Here is a 17,581-nt window from a genome sequence, read left to right on the forward strand (position 1 = left end):
CTCTCTTTTGTAAGGAGTAATTTGCTAGCGCATGTTTTTTGTACTAGTTGTTAGTGCAGTGGGATCCACTGGCATTTTGGTAATTTTATTTTTTACTGCCTAAAATAAAATAACAAAAAGTGCTATTATTCCAGTTTGGCCCACGAAGTACTAATAAATTAAGGACCACTGAGAAATTGTTAGCGTTCAAAGAAAGTCAACAAGATTCTTCATGATGAGTTATTGTATTAATTATATACTAAAAAGAACAAAAGATGAAACAGAATAAATACTCGAATTTAACAAGAATAAACACGAAAAATTATGTAAATTAATATGAAGAAAAATTAGGTAAATTAATACATTTCTCTTGTAACTTTGACGTTATTTAGACTATGAAATGATGCCTTCTCATAAAAAAAATTGATGCCAACCAAATACATACTAAAAAATTAAATTTTCTTTTATTGGCTTGAGCTTCTTTCGATTCTACATTTACTTTCCACTAATAATATTTCCATTTAACTAAATGAATCCTTAGAATATCTCTACCCAAATTTTCAATTCTAAAGTAGCGCATTGAAGAATAGTTTTGACATACAAGTTTCCTCCGACCAAATAGTCAAATGCCTTATAGAATCATGTATGTCAAATTTGACCTACATACAACTTTTGATACACCAAATGAATTGTCCCTATTATTTTAATATATAGGTTCCACATATTACAAAAACTTGTCATTTAATTAAAAGACAGAATATTAATAAATTTGACATATCATGTACAGTTATTTTATGTATAGATATGCCAAAATTACACATCACAATATGTCACATCATCTCTCAAAAGAATTTGACATCTGAAAATTGAAGATCAAGTGAAGATGGTCTCAGTAAGTATTGATTCTGATGATTTTGTTTATTTTATTTTATTTTTTAGTCTGACAAGAAAAAAAAGAAAGGAGGAGGAACAAGATAATCAACTTCAATGGCTTGGAGAAGCCATTTGGATCATGTATTTGAGAGCAGTTGAAATATCTTAGTGCAGTTAGATAAATCGAGGTGTAAAATTTTACATTTGTGTTTTTTTTTTTTTTTTACCCTATGAATGTCGAGGAAATACCATGTTTATGCACAGTTTGGGTCGTTGGGCTCTTCATAGGCCTGTGTGGCCCAATTGGTTGTTCAATCCCTCGATGCTGACATTACTGTTTTTAAGGGCTCCTCAGGAGATCAAAAAAATTATGATATATGTATAGATTTCTTATCCCCGCCATAAATAAAAAGAGTGATGAGTCCTAATTGTCCACAGCAGAAGTGAAGAAGGTTGGCTCACCGACACTCATACCATGTGATTCTTGTTGCAAAGAAGACAAATTATTTCAATTTAATATCCTAAAACTTTTAATAGACTTGTCATGGCATGTACATTGTCATCGCTATCCAGTAGTAGCCAACACATCATTGATACCGTGAGCTCCAGTTTGGTTGGAGAGAAAATGAAAAGAAAAGAAAGACAATCAAGAGGAATGGTATATTGTGTTTGGTAAAAAAATTTGGAAAGAAAAAAAAAAAGGAAATAGATGGATTTGATGGGATATAAAATTATGCACGATGGGTAAGTTTGCTTAAATGGAAGGAGAGAGTTACAAAATTTAACGAAAATCTTTTAATTCCATATTTGTCAAATTACATGCAAAATATTTATACTATTCTCATCATATACACGTGACACAATATTATCATGATACATTATTTTTACTATTATCAATTAAAAACAAATAAAAAGAAATGGAACTTATGTGGCCCATTTCATCTTTGGATGGTATAATTTATTATTATTATTTTTTTATTGATTGTGATGTGTCATAACAAAATTGTGTCAGGTATATGATGAGATGGTGCAAGTCTGTGAAGACGTAAGTATTGCTCTATTTTTATTCTTTTAATCATTTATTTGTGCCCATATAGTTACTTGTGGTGTCACCAATGAGTATTTGGTGTAGGTCATCACAGGTGAGGATCAAAACCATCCTCACCGTTAATGTTGACTATTAATAAATGTACACATCTTCTTTTATTACTAAATTAAGAGCATCTGCCATCGTTTTTTTTATATATATATATATATTGTAAATATGATGTGTCTAATAGATTTATACAAAATAAATATATAAATAATAAATATTGGATTATTTAATTTTAGTTCAAACGGTTGTTTTATATCATCAAAATATATCCATCAATAACAACCAATCATTCATGTGTCATGCTAGGACCCACATAATTTTTACAAATTACTTAATATAGAAATTAATTCTTTAATGGAATGAGAAGGAGGGAGTAGAAAGGAAATATATTGATGTGACTGTGTAAAAAGATTATTTAAAATACACAACAATTTTACATATCAATGTATCTTAACAGACTGATAGAGATAAAAAAAAAAAATTAAAAAAAAAATAAAAAAAAATAAATTACACATCATATATATTTTATACAAAAGATATTTTAAGAGATTGCTGAAAATACTCTAAAGATGGTATATGTACCCCATCATCTCTAATTTGATAATTGAATATGTACCCATTTGCTAATTAAAGAGGACGTATCAATTTATTATGGATAATACTTAAATCCTCATTAGTACAACATATTAATTATTGATGTGGACCAATAATAAATGGATATGTTATCTTTAATTACTAAATAAAAAATAGCGGGTACTCACGTATCAAATCAGAATATCTAATTTGGTAATTAAAATAGGATATGTATATTTATTATTGGTCCACCTCAGTTGTAGATGATCTAAGTATTGTCCATTTATTATTGGTTCACGTACATTTTTACTAGTGAGGACCTAAATAAAGATATGAATACATCAAAAAAATAAAAATAAATAAAATATATTACGTAGTATTATATATAAATAATAATAATTTTTAATCATTTTATTTATTTGGAGCTTAAACTTAAAGCTAGATGATTGTTATTTTATTTTATTTTATTTTTTTTAATAAAAAATTTATATTATGTTTCTAAATAACACATACTATATTTGAAATTGCATTGAATCTCATCTTTTTTTAAAAATTCAAAACAATCGTATTTTGGAAGTATCAAAACTGTGTCCTTGTCGTGTGTCTCAGACAAGTACATAAAAAAATATAAAATATTTAAATTTCAGATCACTTCGAATTCCACGTGTTCAACCACCCCTAATTAAGTGTCCTAGCTTTACTATACTGTATTTACTTGTCAAAAAATATAGTATATATTAGTCTTTTAAGTGTGAATGGATTTAGTGCTAAAGTCATTAAAATATATATATTTTTTCTTTCCCTAAACATTTTAAAGTATTAAATTCTTTTGTTTCACTTATTAATCGAGAATAACACCATCATTTTCCTTAACGCTATCCTTTCTTTACCATGCTGTTGTACCAAACGCGGCCCAGCTGATAAGGAGGAGAAAGGATGTTTGATCATTTGATGATCACATACACATATTGACGGCTAGGATCATATAGACCCACAAAAGCTATAATGCAGTTGATTGTATTGTAGTTTATACCCTCCTAATCAATGAAGTAATTTACTAATCCCTTTCAAATGACAAAGCATCAACTCAGAATTGCTTTTCCTCATGTTGGAGCGTCAGTTCAAAATCTGAAGTCTCAACTTTAAAACCGGTAAACAGTAAATAGTAGAGGCAGTTCGGATATTTATGAGAAAAACAGGGGCATATTCGGAAGTGAAATTCACGAATTTATATCTTCTGCTCGGCGCTCACATGCAATTTCTCGTGCCTGCCGGCCTAGGTCGGGTAACAAAAGCGGCGGAACATATGACTGTCCTTTCGCCGGTTACAACTTTCTCTCTCTAAAAACTCTCTCTCTCTAAATTCTCTCTCTGGATTATACATTAACCTGCTATATACATATATATCGAGAGAAGAAGACTTCGAGCATTTTCATCATCGATTAGCCGTTCACTTGGTTTCTTTCTCTGTGGTAATCGCTTTCTCTCTCTACCTATATGTGTGTGTATATTGAGTATTGAACTACTGGTTTTGTCTAGTATGAACTTCGAATCTGTTAGATATTTGTTGAAATCGGATTGAATTTATACTTTAAACTCAGATTTTGAACTAACAGTGTAGTATGAAGCGAGATCTTGCACTTCAATGAGTGTATTTTTTTCAATCTGTATATTCCTTATACGTGTGTTCTTTTTACTCTTTATTATTTGCTATAGTTCACGCTTCTCGTGACAGAGCTTTAGATCTCTACATTTATCTGTGTTTGGTAGAGCTGGTCTTCTCTCTAGTATCGATTTGTTTCTCACATTTTAGTTAGATTTTAGTGTTTTTATAGCATGTTTGAGTGTTTGATGATGCGTACTGTGCATACTGATGTATTAATTTCACTCCTGTATTTCAGATTAGAAGCTAAATTGCTTTTTCTCTTTGTTTTCAGAGGAGATCAGGGTAGGATTAGGGTTTGATTAGGTTATCTGGATGACTTAATAGCACATTGGCATAGTACAGGGACCGATTAGATTATTTTGCCACACATAGGAAATGAAGCTTTATAATATATTGGGACTTTCAGATTAATGGATGAATAGTAAGAGTAATTTGCAGCATTAAGGGCCCAATTGAATGTTTAAATGATGTAGAAACTGGAAGCTCAAAATTTGTGATTGAAACATGGTTATGCATATGAATGTTGAAGTTCTAGAAGTAGATCTTGAATCTCGTTTAACAAACTTAAAAGAGTTGGATCAATAGCAAAACTAGAGATATAAGGATTGTTGGATGCATTTAGGGAGAGGAGATGGTCAAAGAAATTTGATAAAGATTGACAGATTATGAATAGGTTGGCTGGAGATATTAATATGGGTTGCTATATGAAAAACTGATGGAAATTTTTTAGAGTAAGAAATCCTTAGTTGCTGGAGTCCAAACACATAATTCATATTCTTGAATGAGTGTAGTCCAAGTCAAAGAAATTGTGGTGATGTCCTGATGCAGACAATTGAAAGGCAAGATTTGTGTTGTTTGTACATGAGTTTGAATATGCAAGGAGAAGAGCTTATTTACATGCTAAATAACTTACTGAAGGCTTGGAATATGACTCTTCGGAAGAGAAACACTATCTTCTTCACATAGAACTACAGAAGTATTATTATATTAGGTAAGAACTCCTTTTGGTCCATTATGGTGTCTTTTCTAAGGTGCTGCCTTTTGACAATGCTATAGAAACCTTAACAGTTAAGGATAACTCAATGGCTCAATTATCTGCTTTAATATAAATAAATAAGCCATGTCAGAAGCTTCACCGGTTATTGGAGGATGAACCTGTATAATCATACTCATCTATTGTTTAGTCGAATGAAGGAGTCAGGAACAAAGAGAAAGAAGGAACAGTTCAAAATAGTTTTGGCTTTTATACCATGAGGCATATTACCTTTTCTCTGACACATGTTGAATGACTACATGGTGAGAGCAGTATTAAACACGATTAATTTTAATTAATGTAGAGATATCATATGATGGAGTGCTTGTGAATTTCAAATAGAAGTACTGTGAAGTATTACACATTTGTGAGGAGTTATAATTGGAGGAAAACAGACCAGACAAGTACTTTAGGGCATTTCCAATTCTAAAATATGTTTTTTTGATTCATCTTTTCAATATTTTATCTGATCATCTTTCACATCCTAACACTACCATAAATCTGTAGCTTGTGCAGTGTCATTATTTCTTATGATACTGCGGTTTAAGTTTTTTTAAAAATTGCATGCCGAAACAGTTTAGTGGTCCCCCAAGATTTACTATACTTTTTTATTGGCCAAAGTGTCGTTTGAAGATCAAGTGTAGAACATTGCCTTCCTCTTTTATAAATATCTATATATGTATATGATTGAGACTGTCTATATATGATTGAGATTCTTTGGAATTCCACTTAAGTTATTAATTAGAATTACTGTCCACAATGCTTGTACTATTTGGAGAGAGCAACATAAATCCCTCTCCAGTACTCTAAAAGGCACTTAAAATATTGAAGAGTGGAAGTCGTGTTTGTTCTTGTTAGTTCTATTATTTTGTTTCTGCCTTTGTTCTTCTTAATATAATTAATATAACTCATTTTACTCATGAAGATCCTTGTTGACTTTCTTTGAACTCGAGCAATCTCAAGTGGTCCTTAGTTTAACACTAGGTGGGCATCTCATAGTCCACATTCTAAGCATCTTTGATTGAATGAGACCCAACTGGAATAATAGCCTTTTTTAAGTGGATATCTCCAAGGGTTTGTCAAATGTTTTGTTCATAACTTCATATACATACTTTTTTTCTTATTATTATCATTATTATTATTTTATAATATATCCATTGCTTGATCCATTGGTAAAGGCATAGGGTCCCAAAAGAAAAATTAAGTCACTTGATGCCTGTGTTGGTGGAACCATAATTGAATGATGACCTCTGTATTCTCATTTCTGAGTTTGCCTATATTTGCTATTCTCTTCTTAATAGCCCATTAATTAGTGTTGGTCTACATTAATCGAGGTTGCTAACACACTTTCTTTTGCTTAACAACCCAGACATTTACCTGTTACCACTATACAACCTGAGTTCTTACAATTGTGCTAATGCCCCCTAAAATTATGTGTCTCATATTAATGGTCCATTTTAGATCTTTCAACTTATAACATGCATTTAAAGCATTCACATATATGAGAAAGTATAAATTTTCCAAAAGAAAAAGAAACCCTCCATGGCCCATATTTAAGAGATTCTTATGTTATGTATGAGAAGCAACGGTGATTTATTTTTCTTTTCTTTTCTTTATTTATTTTTGATAAGTGACAGTAATGTTTATAATCCTGCATTTGACTTTACAAAGTGGACAATTATAATGGGATGTCTAAGAAATGAAAGATGCACCATCAAATTGGGATGAAGGGAGTAAATATTCAAGGTCGCAGGTGCAAATGATATTTTTATTTTCAATCACATGCAACAACTTTTGGACTTGATGGGTGCCAACTGCCAATTGTCTGATTTGGTTAATAACACAGTATTATTTCTTGAAGACCTTTTGAATTATAAGGAATTTTGAGTTATCTCAAGGGTTACACTGTGAATGCAATTTCTCCATTGGGGTTAAATTGACTTGTATAATTGAGTTGTGTAAAGTGTAGTTACAAGGATGCCGAGCCTTCTATTATTAGCTGTTTATTTGTACTAGTGAGTTCTGATTAAAATGACCTGTCTTGGCAACTAGCACATAATCGAACATTGTTGTTGGAATAGCAAGTCCATTTGATTTTTGTGCAACTGTGCAAGTGAAAATGTATATGCTGTTTTAACTTTTCCCCTCTAAACCTATGGTCTGGTTCTAACCAAGCTGGGATTTTAATGGAGGTTCTTAATAATTTGAAGGTTTTAAGTTTGCGAAAGACTAACTTAATATATTTCGAATGAAACTTCTACAAAATTAGGGATGAACTTGAGAGAACAGTGAAAACTGATGCTAAGGAACCCTTTTTATTATGTTGGTACGCAAACCATGAAGAAAGCAATTCTGGAGTGGAAGTTGCCCATATATTAGAGCAGCATGGATGAAATGGGAAAACTATTCTAGATTATTCTGTGGTTGTTGAACTATGGTGAGTGATATTATGGTAGTAGTGTTTCCCATTTAGTATGTACTCGGGTATTGCATGTACTTCTTGTGGTAGCTTCCATGCAGAATTTACGTCTTTCTAATTTTTCTCTCTCTTTTTTTTTTTTTTTGTTATTTATTTTTATCCTTTTGTATCTATTATTATTATTATTTTAAAAGGAGGTGGTGGTTTTGACGGATCATTTTTTTCGCTACTCTATTTGTATTATCATTTTTACTCTTTCCTTAAATTCTTTAAGGACTGCCTATGCTGAATATTTTCTTTTCTGCTTCAGGCTTTTAAGCCATTTAGTGATGTCGGGGACAGCTCTCGGAGATCTTAATACACTAGAGGGATCTGAGAGGAAGAATGAGAGCTCCAGTAAGGAGGGGAGCTTTACTAAGCCTCATGTTGAGCATACTAACAATGATGTTGAAGTAAGGCACAAAATCACTGCATCCCTGGTTGAAACTCCAATCATTGGAGATGAAACTGTGAAAGCTGGAGCAGAGGTAGGAATTCCAGAAGTGGAATACATTGAATCTGAGAATTTGACTGATGTTGAAGATGTGGATATGAGTGTCAAGGTAAGAGTATGTTCGTTTGGTTTCTTCTCATGATGCTTAGCTAAAGCTTCTGAAGTAAATTTCATCTGTTACTCAGATTATGTGGTTGTATGATGTCCATACATTTTTGTTCCCTTTTCAGACACTGTCAACTGGACTTGACTCCAAAGATTGGGTTTTGGTGTGTGAGGCCCTCAATAATGTACGTCGATTATCTATATTTCACAAGGAAGCAATGCTAGATATGTTGTAAGTCTTGAATTTTTATGCGGTGATCTGATTTGAAGAATTACATACCCATTTGCTTCATTCCATTTTGCTATCATAATTCGTTCTTAAAAGTTCATTTTTTGACCTGTACCACCATTAATTGTCATTATGTTTTGTTAAATAGGGGGAATGTGATCTCCCTTATTGTGAAATCCCTGAAGAATCCAAGAAGCGCTGTTTGTAAAACTGCAATAATGACATCTGCAGACATTTTCAATGCATACAGTGACAGCATAATTGATTCTTTGGATCCTATGGTACTTGTTCTATTTTATTTATTTTAAAAATTCTACTGCCACTTCAGTTAATTTATCCTTCTGATGAATTGCTCTCTCTTCAATTAAACTAATTCTTACCTCATTTTCCCCCAATGTGATCAAATGCCCTTGGTTTAGCTTGTACAGCTTCTCCTCAAGTCTTCACAAGACAAACGATTCGTATGTGAGGCAGCTGAAAGGGCTTTAATAGCCATGACTTCTTGGATTTCCCCCATCTTGTTGTTGCCAAAGTTGCAACCTTATCTTAAGCACAGGAATCCTCGGATTCGAGCGAAGGCTTCAATGTGCTTTTGTCGAAGTGTACCACGACTGGTAAGAATTAGACACCAGACACTCTCCTTCAACATTCACTTTTATAGCTGAAACAGCCCATCTATTTTCAAGTGTTCTTTCCCTCTTTAAGATAGCCTTTTAAGTTTTATCAATGTTTACCAATCTTTCAAGTAGGATTTCATCTATTATGGTCCTCTTGTTTCTCAAAGAGATTGATAGGAAACAAATGAAAATGCCTAACAAAGGAACTCTCTTTTATGAATTACCTTTCCCCTCTGAAATTTATATATTTTATTTTTATTCAACATATATTCACTTGTCAGGGGAAAAACAATGCTGAATGGTAACAACTTAGTTTTCTAAACTCATATTATGTATTGGCATATGGATATCACTCTTTGCTTTATTGTGCCAACTAGTCTGCATGTGAGACTTTCGTGCTGTAAATGTATTATGTGAGATCGAGTTGGAGCTTGATGAAGCTAGGATCGCTTTGTAATGGTGTTGGATCTTATATCTTTAGTGAGGGCTCTGTCCTAAAATTTGCACATAAACCAATCATTATAATCAAAGTTGTGAATTCTGTTTTATAAGGTGGTATCTTTTCCATTGTTTGTTAAACATCGTTTTGTTTTGTTGCATGCGTTACAGGGAGTTGAGGGTATAAAAACTTACGGGATTGACAATTTGATCCAAATAGCTGCATCGCAGCTCAGTGACCAGCTTCCCGAGTCCAGGGAAGCTGCTCGCACTCTCCTGCTGGAGCTGCAAACAGTATACTTGAAATCTCATGACCCAGCACCAACTACAGTATCTGAGGACCCAGAGATGGGTTCTTGGGAGAACTTCTGTCAGTCAAAGCTCTCACCTTTAAGTGCTCAAGCAGTACTGCGTGTGACCAACATTGATCGAGAGGGTCTTGTTCTGGGTTCCTAGCATGAGGCATACACAACATACATAGAGGTTTGATTAGTATTGTCTATTTTGTCCTCTTCCATTGTTTTGGTTTGGTTCGTTATCTTTTACTTGTAAATACTATGAAACACTGAGATGTTTGCAAAGGCGGTTGGAGCATGTTCTTGAGTTTTATATTTTTTTTTATATATAATATTTCATATATGGTTTACTTTTAGCTACCATTCCCTCTGTTACGGATGTGTAGTATAATCTATCAATAATTTCTATGCTGTGCATATTATTGTTGCAATCGCATGCCGATCTATTTCGTTTTTCAGAGTTTGAAATTTCCCTGTTGAAGATAGACTATTTTAACAAGCTTTTATTATCTCCCGACTATTTGGCATTAGAGAGACGTAGATCCAGGAACTTTGTGTGTTCTTTTCATTCAGAGGCTCCTTTATACAATAGGTTAGACGTACTCAGCTCTTATCTATCTTGCAATATAGTAATGATCTACAAATTTATCGTTAACGACGTCTCAAGTCCCTTGTTGCCTGCACATCCATGTCCTCCCAGAATCCCATTGTGGTACAGTAATCACGATACGTCTTGTTTATCAGATTAATGAAATATTTGCTTCATTGCTTGTTTTCCGCTGAACTTGTTAGAGCCTGGGCGATCATTAGCTTGCTAGAGGGGTTTAGGAAGGGTGTAAAAGTATTCAAGTTGGCATCTGATCTCAAATATACAGGTTTGTCATAATTCCTGTTGCAGCAGCTAAATATTGGACGAGAATTGTTTTTCATGCTTTTCCTTCATTTAGTGGAGGAGGAGAGGAAAAAGAAAAGAAAGGGGGAGGGTAGTGGTAGGCTTAGCAGTGCATTATTTTAAGTCCACCAAATTCCTTCCTCCCTCCCAGAAGGGGGAAAGTATCTTTTCTCCCTTCTTTTTAACCTTAGTAAATCCGATAAGACTAATTTCTTATTATTCTGATAGCTAAATTTATTCACACTTTCATGCCTCCATTAGAACTTGAATTCTTAACCTCCCCGTTTAGGAAGATGGAGGACATGGAAAGCCAGGACTTTGGTGGTAAGACTAATTACTTAATAAAAATGAAATTTCATAAGCATTAAAAAATTTGTTTCAATTATAAGTCACCTTATTTATGAGATACATAATATTAGTAATAATCAAAATACAAAAATTAGTAATTTTTTGTAACAAAACGTGACATGAGAAATCTATATATTTATTCTAAATTCTTGAAGAGATATTGCTTAAATTTTTGTACATCAATTGATTACTTTAAAGAATTACAAAATAAATAATTAGGTACATTTTGATAATTGTTATCCATAATAAATCTTATAGGTAATTGTTCATAATACAATAAATGAAAAATCGTTTGCTAAAGATTGTTACTTTGGGATAAACTCGTGCAAATGGATGGGAAGGCTCTTCTGGTTTTTTTTTTTGTTTTAGCCATAAATGCCTAGCTTTTTGAGAGCCGATTTAGAAAGCCTTTTATGGGCTCAGGCCTTAGGTTATGTGCCTAAGGTCTGTTACTGTTAGACCATCTTAAAGAATGGGCTCATTTCAACATCCAAGTCGGACTTGGCACAGTTGCCCTTATAAAAACACAAGTACCCTATTCTATCTTTCGGGTTTGGGAGAGAATTCGGTTTGTGCAGCCGTGTTGTAGAGATTTTCAACAGACTTAAATTTATCTTTCAGCACATTTATTTTAGATTTCAGCCAATGTTTTGTCTAGTTTCAACATATTAGTATTTTGTGTTAAAATTTAGAGCAAATATATTAAAATACAACGTAAGTGCGTTAAAATTTAGAGAGTTAAAAAACAAGATAAGTGTGTTGAAGATCTTTAAAACATGCTATAAGAGCATCTCTGGTTTGTTAAAATTTTTTTTTATGTAAAATATACAATACCATATGTGATTAATAATTTTATTTCATCACCAGCAATCTGATAAGATATATTGCCACATCATCAAGGTTTTATACAGCCACGTAAACATAATTTCTCTCTCGTTCCCTTTTTCCACTCGCGGTTCTCTTTTTTCTCTCTTATTCCTTTACGTCTCTTTGTTTCTCACTTTTAGAGCGCCATAGATAAGAATCTGCAATTCGCTGCAAGGTAAGAAACCATCTTTTATTTTTATTTTTTAATAAAAGTAGTTTGATTCATCACTTTCGTATCATCTTATCTTTTGTAATCATCGCCATAGATTATAGGGGTTTTTTTGATTTTTTTATCCTTTTATAATCTATTCTAATGAGATATATATGTACTAGTCAAAGATTCGATATATATTTTAATCACGATTTTATATAATTGTTGTTTGATACAGTTATACAAATTAAATTTTTTTTTTTCTTTTGTCAATTTAATCGCAATTGTTTTTGCATATTTTTGGTTTTTGTAGAAAGTGAAATATAAGGGGAAATTATTAATTTTTTCCTAATTGAGGGAGGATGGAGACGTGAGATTTAATCGCAAAAAAGTAAATGAATCACGTAAGTTTGTAAAAATTATGTAGGGTCTTAGTATGACAAGTGGTTAGTTGTTAGTGGAGAATATTTTTTTACACAAAATATATAAAATAATCGTTAGAATTAAAAATAAGTAGTACAAAATTTTTATATAAATCTATTCTTGACAAATCAAATTTTGTTTTTTTTTTTTTTAAATGGTAAGCAGAAGCCCTAACGGCACTTACAAAGCAACCCAAAAAAAACCAAGCACATGGACCCAACAAAAGCCCACAGTTGGGACCACAAGCACAACACCTTTTGAGCAAAACAAGACGTGACCCATGCAAAGCACAGAAACAAGGCCACACGAAAGCACAAAAGCGCAAACAAGACGTGTCCCATCAACAGCCACACGAAAGCACAAACAGAGGCCAGAACCCGTTGAGATTGACGTGGCGTAACTCCGGCGCCACAACCAGCAAACCCAACACCGGCGAACCCAACACCGGACGGAGATAAGACAAACATTTATAACAACGGTTATAAATGCTCTAACAGAGTATCAACAGCCTATCAATCATGAAAGGATGGAAATAAGACAAACATGCAATCCCCACAAATGGACAAAGCTTGCTTCGCATTAAGAGGAATTATCTGCTATGCTGATATGGACCATTAAGAACAGGCCACGTGTGAAATATAATAAGAAGAAAAGTTGTCCAAGAACAGAGGATTAATTGAGTCTCCGTAACCTTTTATTAGACGGTGCATCAATGGCCCATCCTAGTACGGAGTTGCCTCTGTGCTGTTTGTTTTAAGATTCTTTCCCAATGGGGTAGCCTTGTCCTTGGGGTAATGTCGGGGACACTATATATATATATATATATATATATATATACACTTACACTTCGCCAGCTTGGAGGGAAGAAAAAATGGGTTAGGAGGAGGACGAGAAGGAGAGTGATGGATATTGGATGAGATATCCTAACACAAGAAAGATGGATGTGTCCACATCCATCTTTCTTGTGTTAGGATATTTCATCCTTATATATATATATATATATTATTGGAAAAATTACATATAAATGGAGTCAAAGTTTCATATTTACTTAGAGACTGAGTCAAAGTTCCATATTTCTCTAAAATGGATTGCTGAGGTGGCACATGATTTTTTACTGTTTAAAAAATTGTGATGCCTAAAATGCCCTTCCCTAATAAAAAAGTAGTACCTTCAGTTCAAAAAAGTAGTACCTTCAAAGAAAAAGTAGCACCTTCGCGAGTGTTTAAAAAATATGGTACCTGGACGCTAAAAAGTAGTACCTTCAGTTCAAAAAAGTAGTACCTTCGAAGAAAAAGTAGTACCTTCGCGGAAGGGTATTTTAGGCATCACAATTTTTAAACAGTAAAAAATCATGTGCCACCTCAGCAATCCATTTTAGAGAAATATGGAACTTTAACTCAGCCTCTAAGTAAATATGGAACTTTAACTCCATTTATATGTAATTTTCCCTATATTATTAACATTTGACGTTGGATGAATTAAGGATGCCTCTAAGGTACTTTCCAATGTAGAAAAGACATTGCCACTTTCCTATGTATAGATAGGTATGCTGGACCACCTCTCAGATGTAAAATCTCTATGACCATCACCTTTAGGCCTACACTTCATTAAGGTTTAACAAATGGGCCTTTCTTGCAATCACATATAAACTCATTATTGTAATATAGTTTTTTTTTTTTTTTTTTTACTTCTCTTACATGAAAACAAGTTTAGTTATATATAAGAAAACATAAATAAGTTTCGTCAATATATAACACACTGTGATGCTCTAATATTAGGAGCCAATTTTAGTTGATAGTGACAGAAAAAAAAAACTGAACTCATAAGTCTCTTGTCTTGTATTCATATGCTGTGTATTTTGATAATAACCTTTGCATATCCTCACTATATATATATATATATATATTGAGTGGACAACTGGTGCTGGTCCAACTCAGGTCCCCTTCATGAAAACTTGCAAACTCAACAGCCCGTTACCATACGCTTATATGTGATTCAGATTTTCCCTATCTTATCTATCTAGATTTAACTGAGAAGCTACAAAAGCCTCTCACATTTCTATCACTATCATTAACATAATTCTCACTAAATTCACTTTCTAATCTTAGGTCAAACGGGTATTATTAAATACGATTTTGAACCTAGAGATGAATGGATTGACCCGTCGTCTGAATCTGGATTTTTTTTGTGTTTAAGAGAGATTCTGTGCTATGGTGCAACGTAGCTATATCACAGTGCAATACAACTATATATTAAAATGTAACACACATGTAATATTTTTAAAAAGTTATGCAATATATTTATATCAAAGATACCTGTAAAATATATTAAATCGTGTTACAACGTTATAAACTATTCAATTGAGAATTTAACATGTCTATATGTAAATTGTTACATTATTGATTAAAAGTTTAAAGTTGTATTTGCGATGTTAAATTGTTGCATTAGGCACATGACCAACAAATGACAAAAATGAAACAAAAGAATTGTAACTGAAAATAGAAAACTGTATAAAAACTTTGTTTTGTTCAGTTTTTTGATAAAAAAATGTAATATTAGAGAACTGCCATTTATAATTTTTTTAAATTTTTTTTCAATCTATTTTTCTGAATTTTTGATAACTATTTCTCAAGTGACAAATAAATTAAACTAGCGCTAACTTTTTTATTACTTATTTGAAAATAAAATAGTGTTTGTGGTGAAAATCACAATTACAGTACCTAGATTGTGTATCTGAGCATTAAATCTCAACCTTCAAAACTTTACTTCATATTACGAATATTTTTAGTTGAAGAAGAATCTTTTGCAATTTCTATCACAATTAATACAATGTTACTTATATTTCTATGTTTGACTGCATAAATTTGAGTTTTGAAATTGAAATTAAAATTAATAAAATTAAATATAAAAATTTGAGGAGAAATGAGCAGACTTGTTGTCGGCCATCGAATCCGACTCGTGTCTTGTCGGTTTATGACAAGACGTAGGAAGATTGAAGCCATCTTGTCGTTCAGTTCCATTTTGTCGTTAAATGCACAGTCAAATTACTTGCTGTTACAAACCCTCTCTTTATTATGTGTAATTAAGAGCTGGCACATTGGCACATGCAGTAGTTCAACACGTCGTCTCTTTCCTTGTAAAGCTAGGCATTAATGCAAAACAATTACTCTGACCAACCATCCACAAGCTGTCCTCTTTATAATTATGACACAATAATAATCTTATATATATATATATGCCTTTTATATTATATAAAAAATATATAATTAACAAAAGACATAATTGATAAACTCAGATATCACTTATCAATTTGAAAATAAAGGAAAAAAACAGAAGAAGAATGTGATCCAAGGGTTGCCTACGTAGCACATGACATAAACCAAACCAGTGGACCCCAGCAAAATTGAACTACACACTAAATCAACTACAAATAAGCCCTACGTTAGCAAATGAAGTAAACAAGTTACAACCAAAGAGAGAGGAGAGAGAGAGAGAGAGAGAGAGAGAGAGAGGATGGATTCTGTTCATCTTAATTCAGAATCATCTAACATCCATGCAGTTCTCTTCCCTTTCATGTCAAAAGGCCACACCATCCCAATCCTCCACCTAGCCCGCCTCCTCCTCCACCGCCACATCTCCGTCACCGTCCTCACCACTCCCGCCAACCTCCCCTTCATCTCCACCTCCCTCTCCGACACCGCGTCCTCCGTCCTCTCCCTCCCCTTCCCGGAAAACATCCCTGACATCCCCTCCGGCATAGAGAGCACCGACAAACTCCCCTCCATGTCCCTTTTCGTCCCCTTCGCCAACGCCACCAAGCTCATGCAACCCCACTTCGAACAAACCTTAAACTCCCTCCCAAACATCACCTTCCTCGTCTCCGACGGCTTCTTGGGCTGGACCTTGGACTCCGCCACCAAATTGGGCCTCCCAAGATTGGTCTATTACGGAATGAACAACTACGCGGGGTCCATATCCAGAGACGCGGTCAATAATCAACTCATCTCAAAACCCATTTCAGATGACGAGCCCTTCACTTTAACCAGCTTTCCATGGATCAAGCTCACAAGAAACGACTTCGGGCCACCGTTTTCGGACCCTGAGCCCAAGGGCCCATACTTCGAGTTCGTGGTCGAGGCAGCCATATCAACGTCCAAGAGTTATGGTCTTTTAGTAAACAGCTTCTACGATCTCGAGCCCAAGTTCGTGGACTACTGGAATAGTCACTCCCAGCCCAAAGCCTGGTGTATTGGACCTCTCTGTTTGGCCCAAGAACTCAAGCACAAATCAGAACCAAAGCCCAAATGGATTGATTGGCTAGACAGAAAGCAAGAACAGGGGAGCTCTGTTCTTTACGTGGCGTTTGGCTCTCAAGCGGAGATATCAGAAGCACAATTACATGAAATTGCAGTTGGGTTAGAGAAATCAATGGTGAATTTTTTGTGGGTTATGAAGAAAAAAGAGGAAGAATTAGGAAATGGGTTCGAAGAGAGAGTTAGAGAGAGAGGATTGATAGTGAGAGAGTGGGTTGATCAGAGGGAGATACTTGGGCATGAGAGTGTGAAGGGGTTTCTGAGTCACTGCGGGTGGAACTCGGCGGTGGAGAGTTTATGCGCGGAGGTGCCGATACTGGCTTGGCCGATGATGGCGGAGCAACACCTGAATGCGAGGATGGTGGTGGAGGAGATAAAGGTGGGAATGAGGGTGGAGACGTGTGATGGGTCGGTGAGAGGGTTTGTGAAGTGGGAAGGGTTGGAGAAGATGGTGAGGGAGTTGATGGAGGGTGAGAAAGGGAAGATGGTGAGGAAGAAGGTGGTGGAGGTGGGTCAGGCGGCGAAGAGAGCTATGGAGGAAGGTGGGTCTTCGTGGAAGGAGTTGAATGAGCTCATCAATGAGTTGCATGGAATAAGACCTTTGGCTCATTGATTGTGTGTAGGAGTGTTTTTTCAATAATGAGACTACCAATATTGAATAATATCTTTAGTTATTGTCCTTCCTGCTTCTAGAAGAGACGATTGTATTTAACCAATATAGAAGAAATAGTAGATATATGAGAGTTCAATGCCTTGTTTTTTTAAAGTTA

The 17,581-nt window shown here is 34.1% G+C and overlaps 2 protein-coding genes across 3 annotated transcripts; both read left to right on the forward strand.

The window, feature by feature from the left end:
* The first annotated feature begins 3,767 nt into the window (after window positions 1–3,767).
* On the forward strand, window positions 3,768–10,248 carry LOC132315785 (uncharacterized). 2 transcript variants are annotated; one of them, XM_059814188.1, is made up of 7 exons: window positions 3,768–3,993; window positions 7,490–7,657; window positions 7,950–8,241; window positions 8,363–8,469; window positions 8,615–8,747; window positions 8,886–9,080; window positions 9,693–10,248. In XM_059814188.1, exons 3-7 carry the CDS (start codon window positions 7,969–7,971, stop codon window positions 9,975–9,977), a joined length of 993 nt encoding a protein of 330 aa, XP_059670171.1. In that variant the 5' UTR covers window positions 3,768–3,993; window positions 7,490–7,657; window positions 7,950–7,968; the 3' UTR covers window positions 9,978–10,248. The 2 variants fall into 2 exon arrangements, with proteins under 2 accessions (XP_059670171.1, XP_059670170.1); XM_059814187.1 differs by lacking the exon at window positions 7,490–7,657 and having other exon boundaries at window positions 3,769–3,993.
* A 5,711-nt stretch (window positions 10,249–15,959) lies between these two features.
* Window positions 15,960–17,581, forward strand: LOC132315788 (UDP-glycosyltransferase 90A1-like). The gene has a single exon (XM_059814189.1). The coding sequence runs from the start codon at window positions 16,012–16,014 to the stop codon at window positions 17,422–17,424; it is 1,413 nt and encodes a 470-aa protein (XP_059670172.1). The 5' UTR covers window positions 15,960–16,011; the 3' UTR covers window positions 17,425–17,581.

The sequence above is a fragment of the Cornus florida genome, unplaced genomic scaffold, assembly GCF_030987335.1.
Source record: "Cornus florida cultivar Cherokee Brave unplaced genomic scaffold, ASM3098733v1 CherokeeBrave_3.0.0_Hap2_Chr07, whole genome shotgun sequence".
Lineage (NCBI taxonomy): Eukaryota > Viridiplantae > Streptophyta > Magnoliopsida > Cornales > Cornaceae > Cornus > Cornus florida.

Excerpts from the sequence above, each read along its gene's own strand:
- LOC132315785 (XM_059814188.1), top strand. The coding sequence starts at position 7,969 with ATGTCGGGGACAGCTCTCGGAGATCTTAATACACTAGAGGGATCTGAG. Across the intron at positions 8,470-8,614 it reads GAAGCAATGCTAGATATGTT|GGGGAATGTGATCTCCCTTA; the intron begins GTAAGTCTTGAA and ends TTTGTTAAATAG. Across the intron at positions 9,081-9,692 it reads GTCGAAGTGTACCACGACTG|GGAGTTGAGGGTATAAAAAC; the intron begins GTAAGAATTAGA and ends CATGCGTTACAG.
- LOC132315788 (XM_059814189.1), top strand. The coding sequence starts at position 16,012 with ATGGATTCTGTTCATCTTAATTCAGAATCATCTAACATCCATGCAGTT.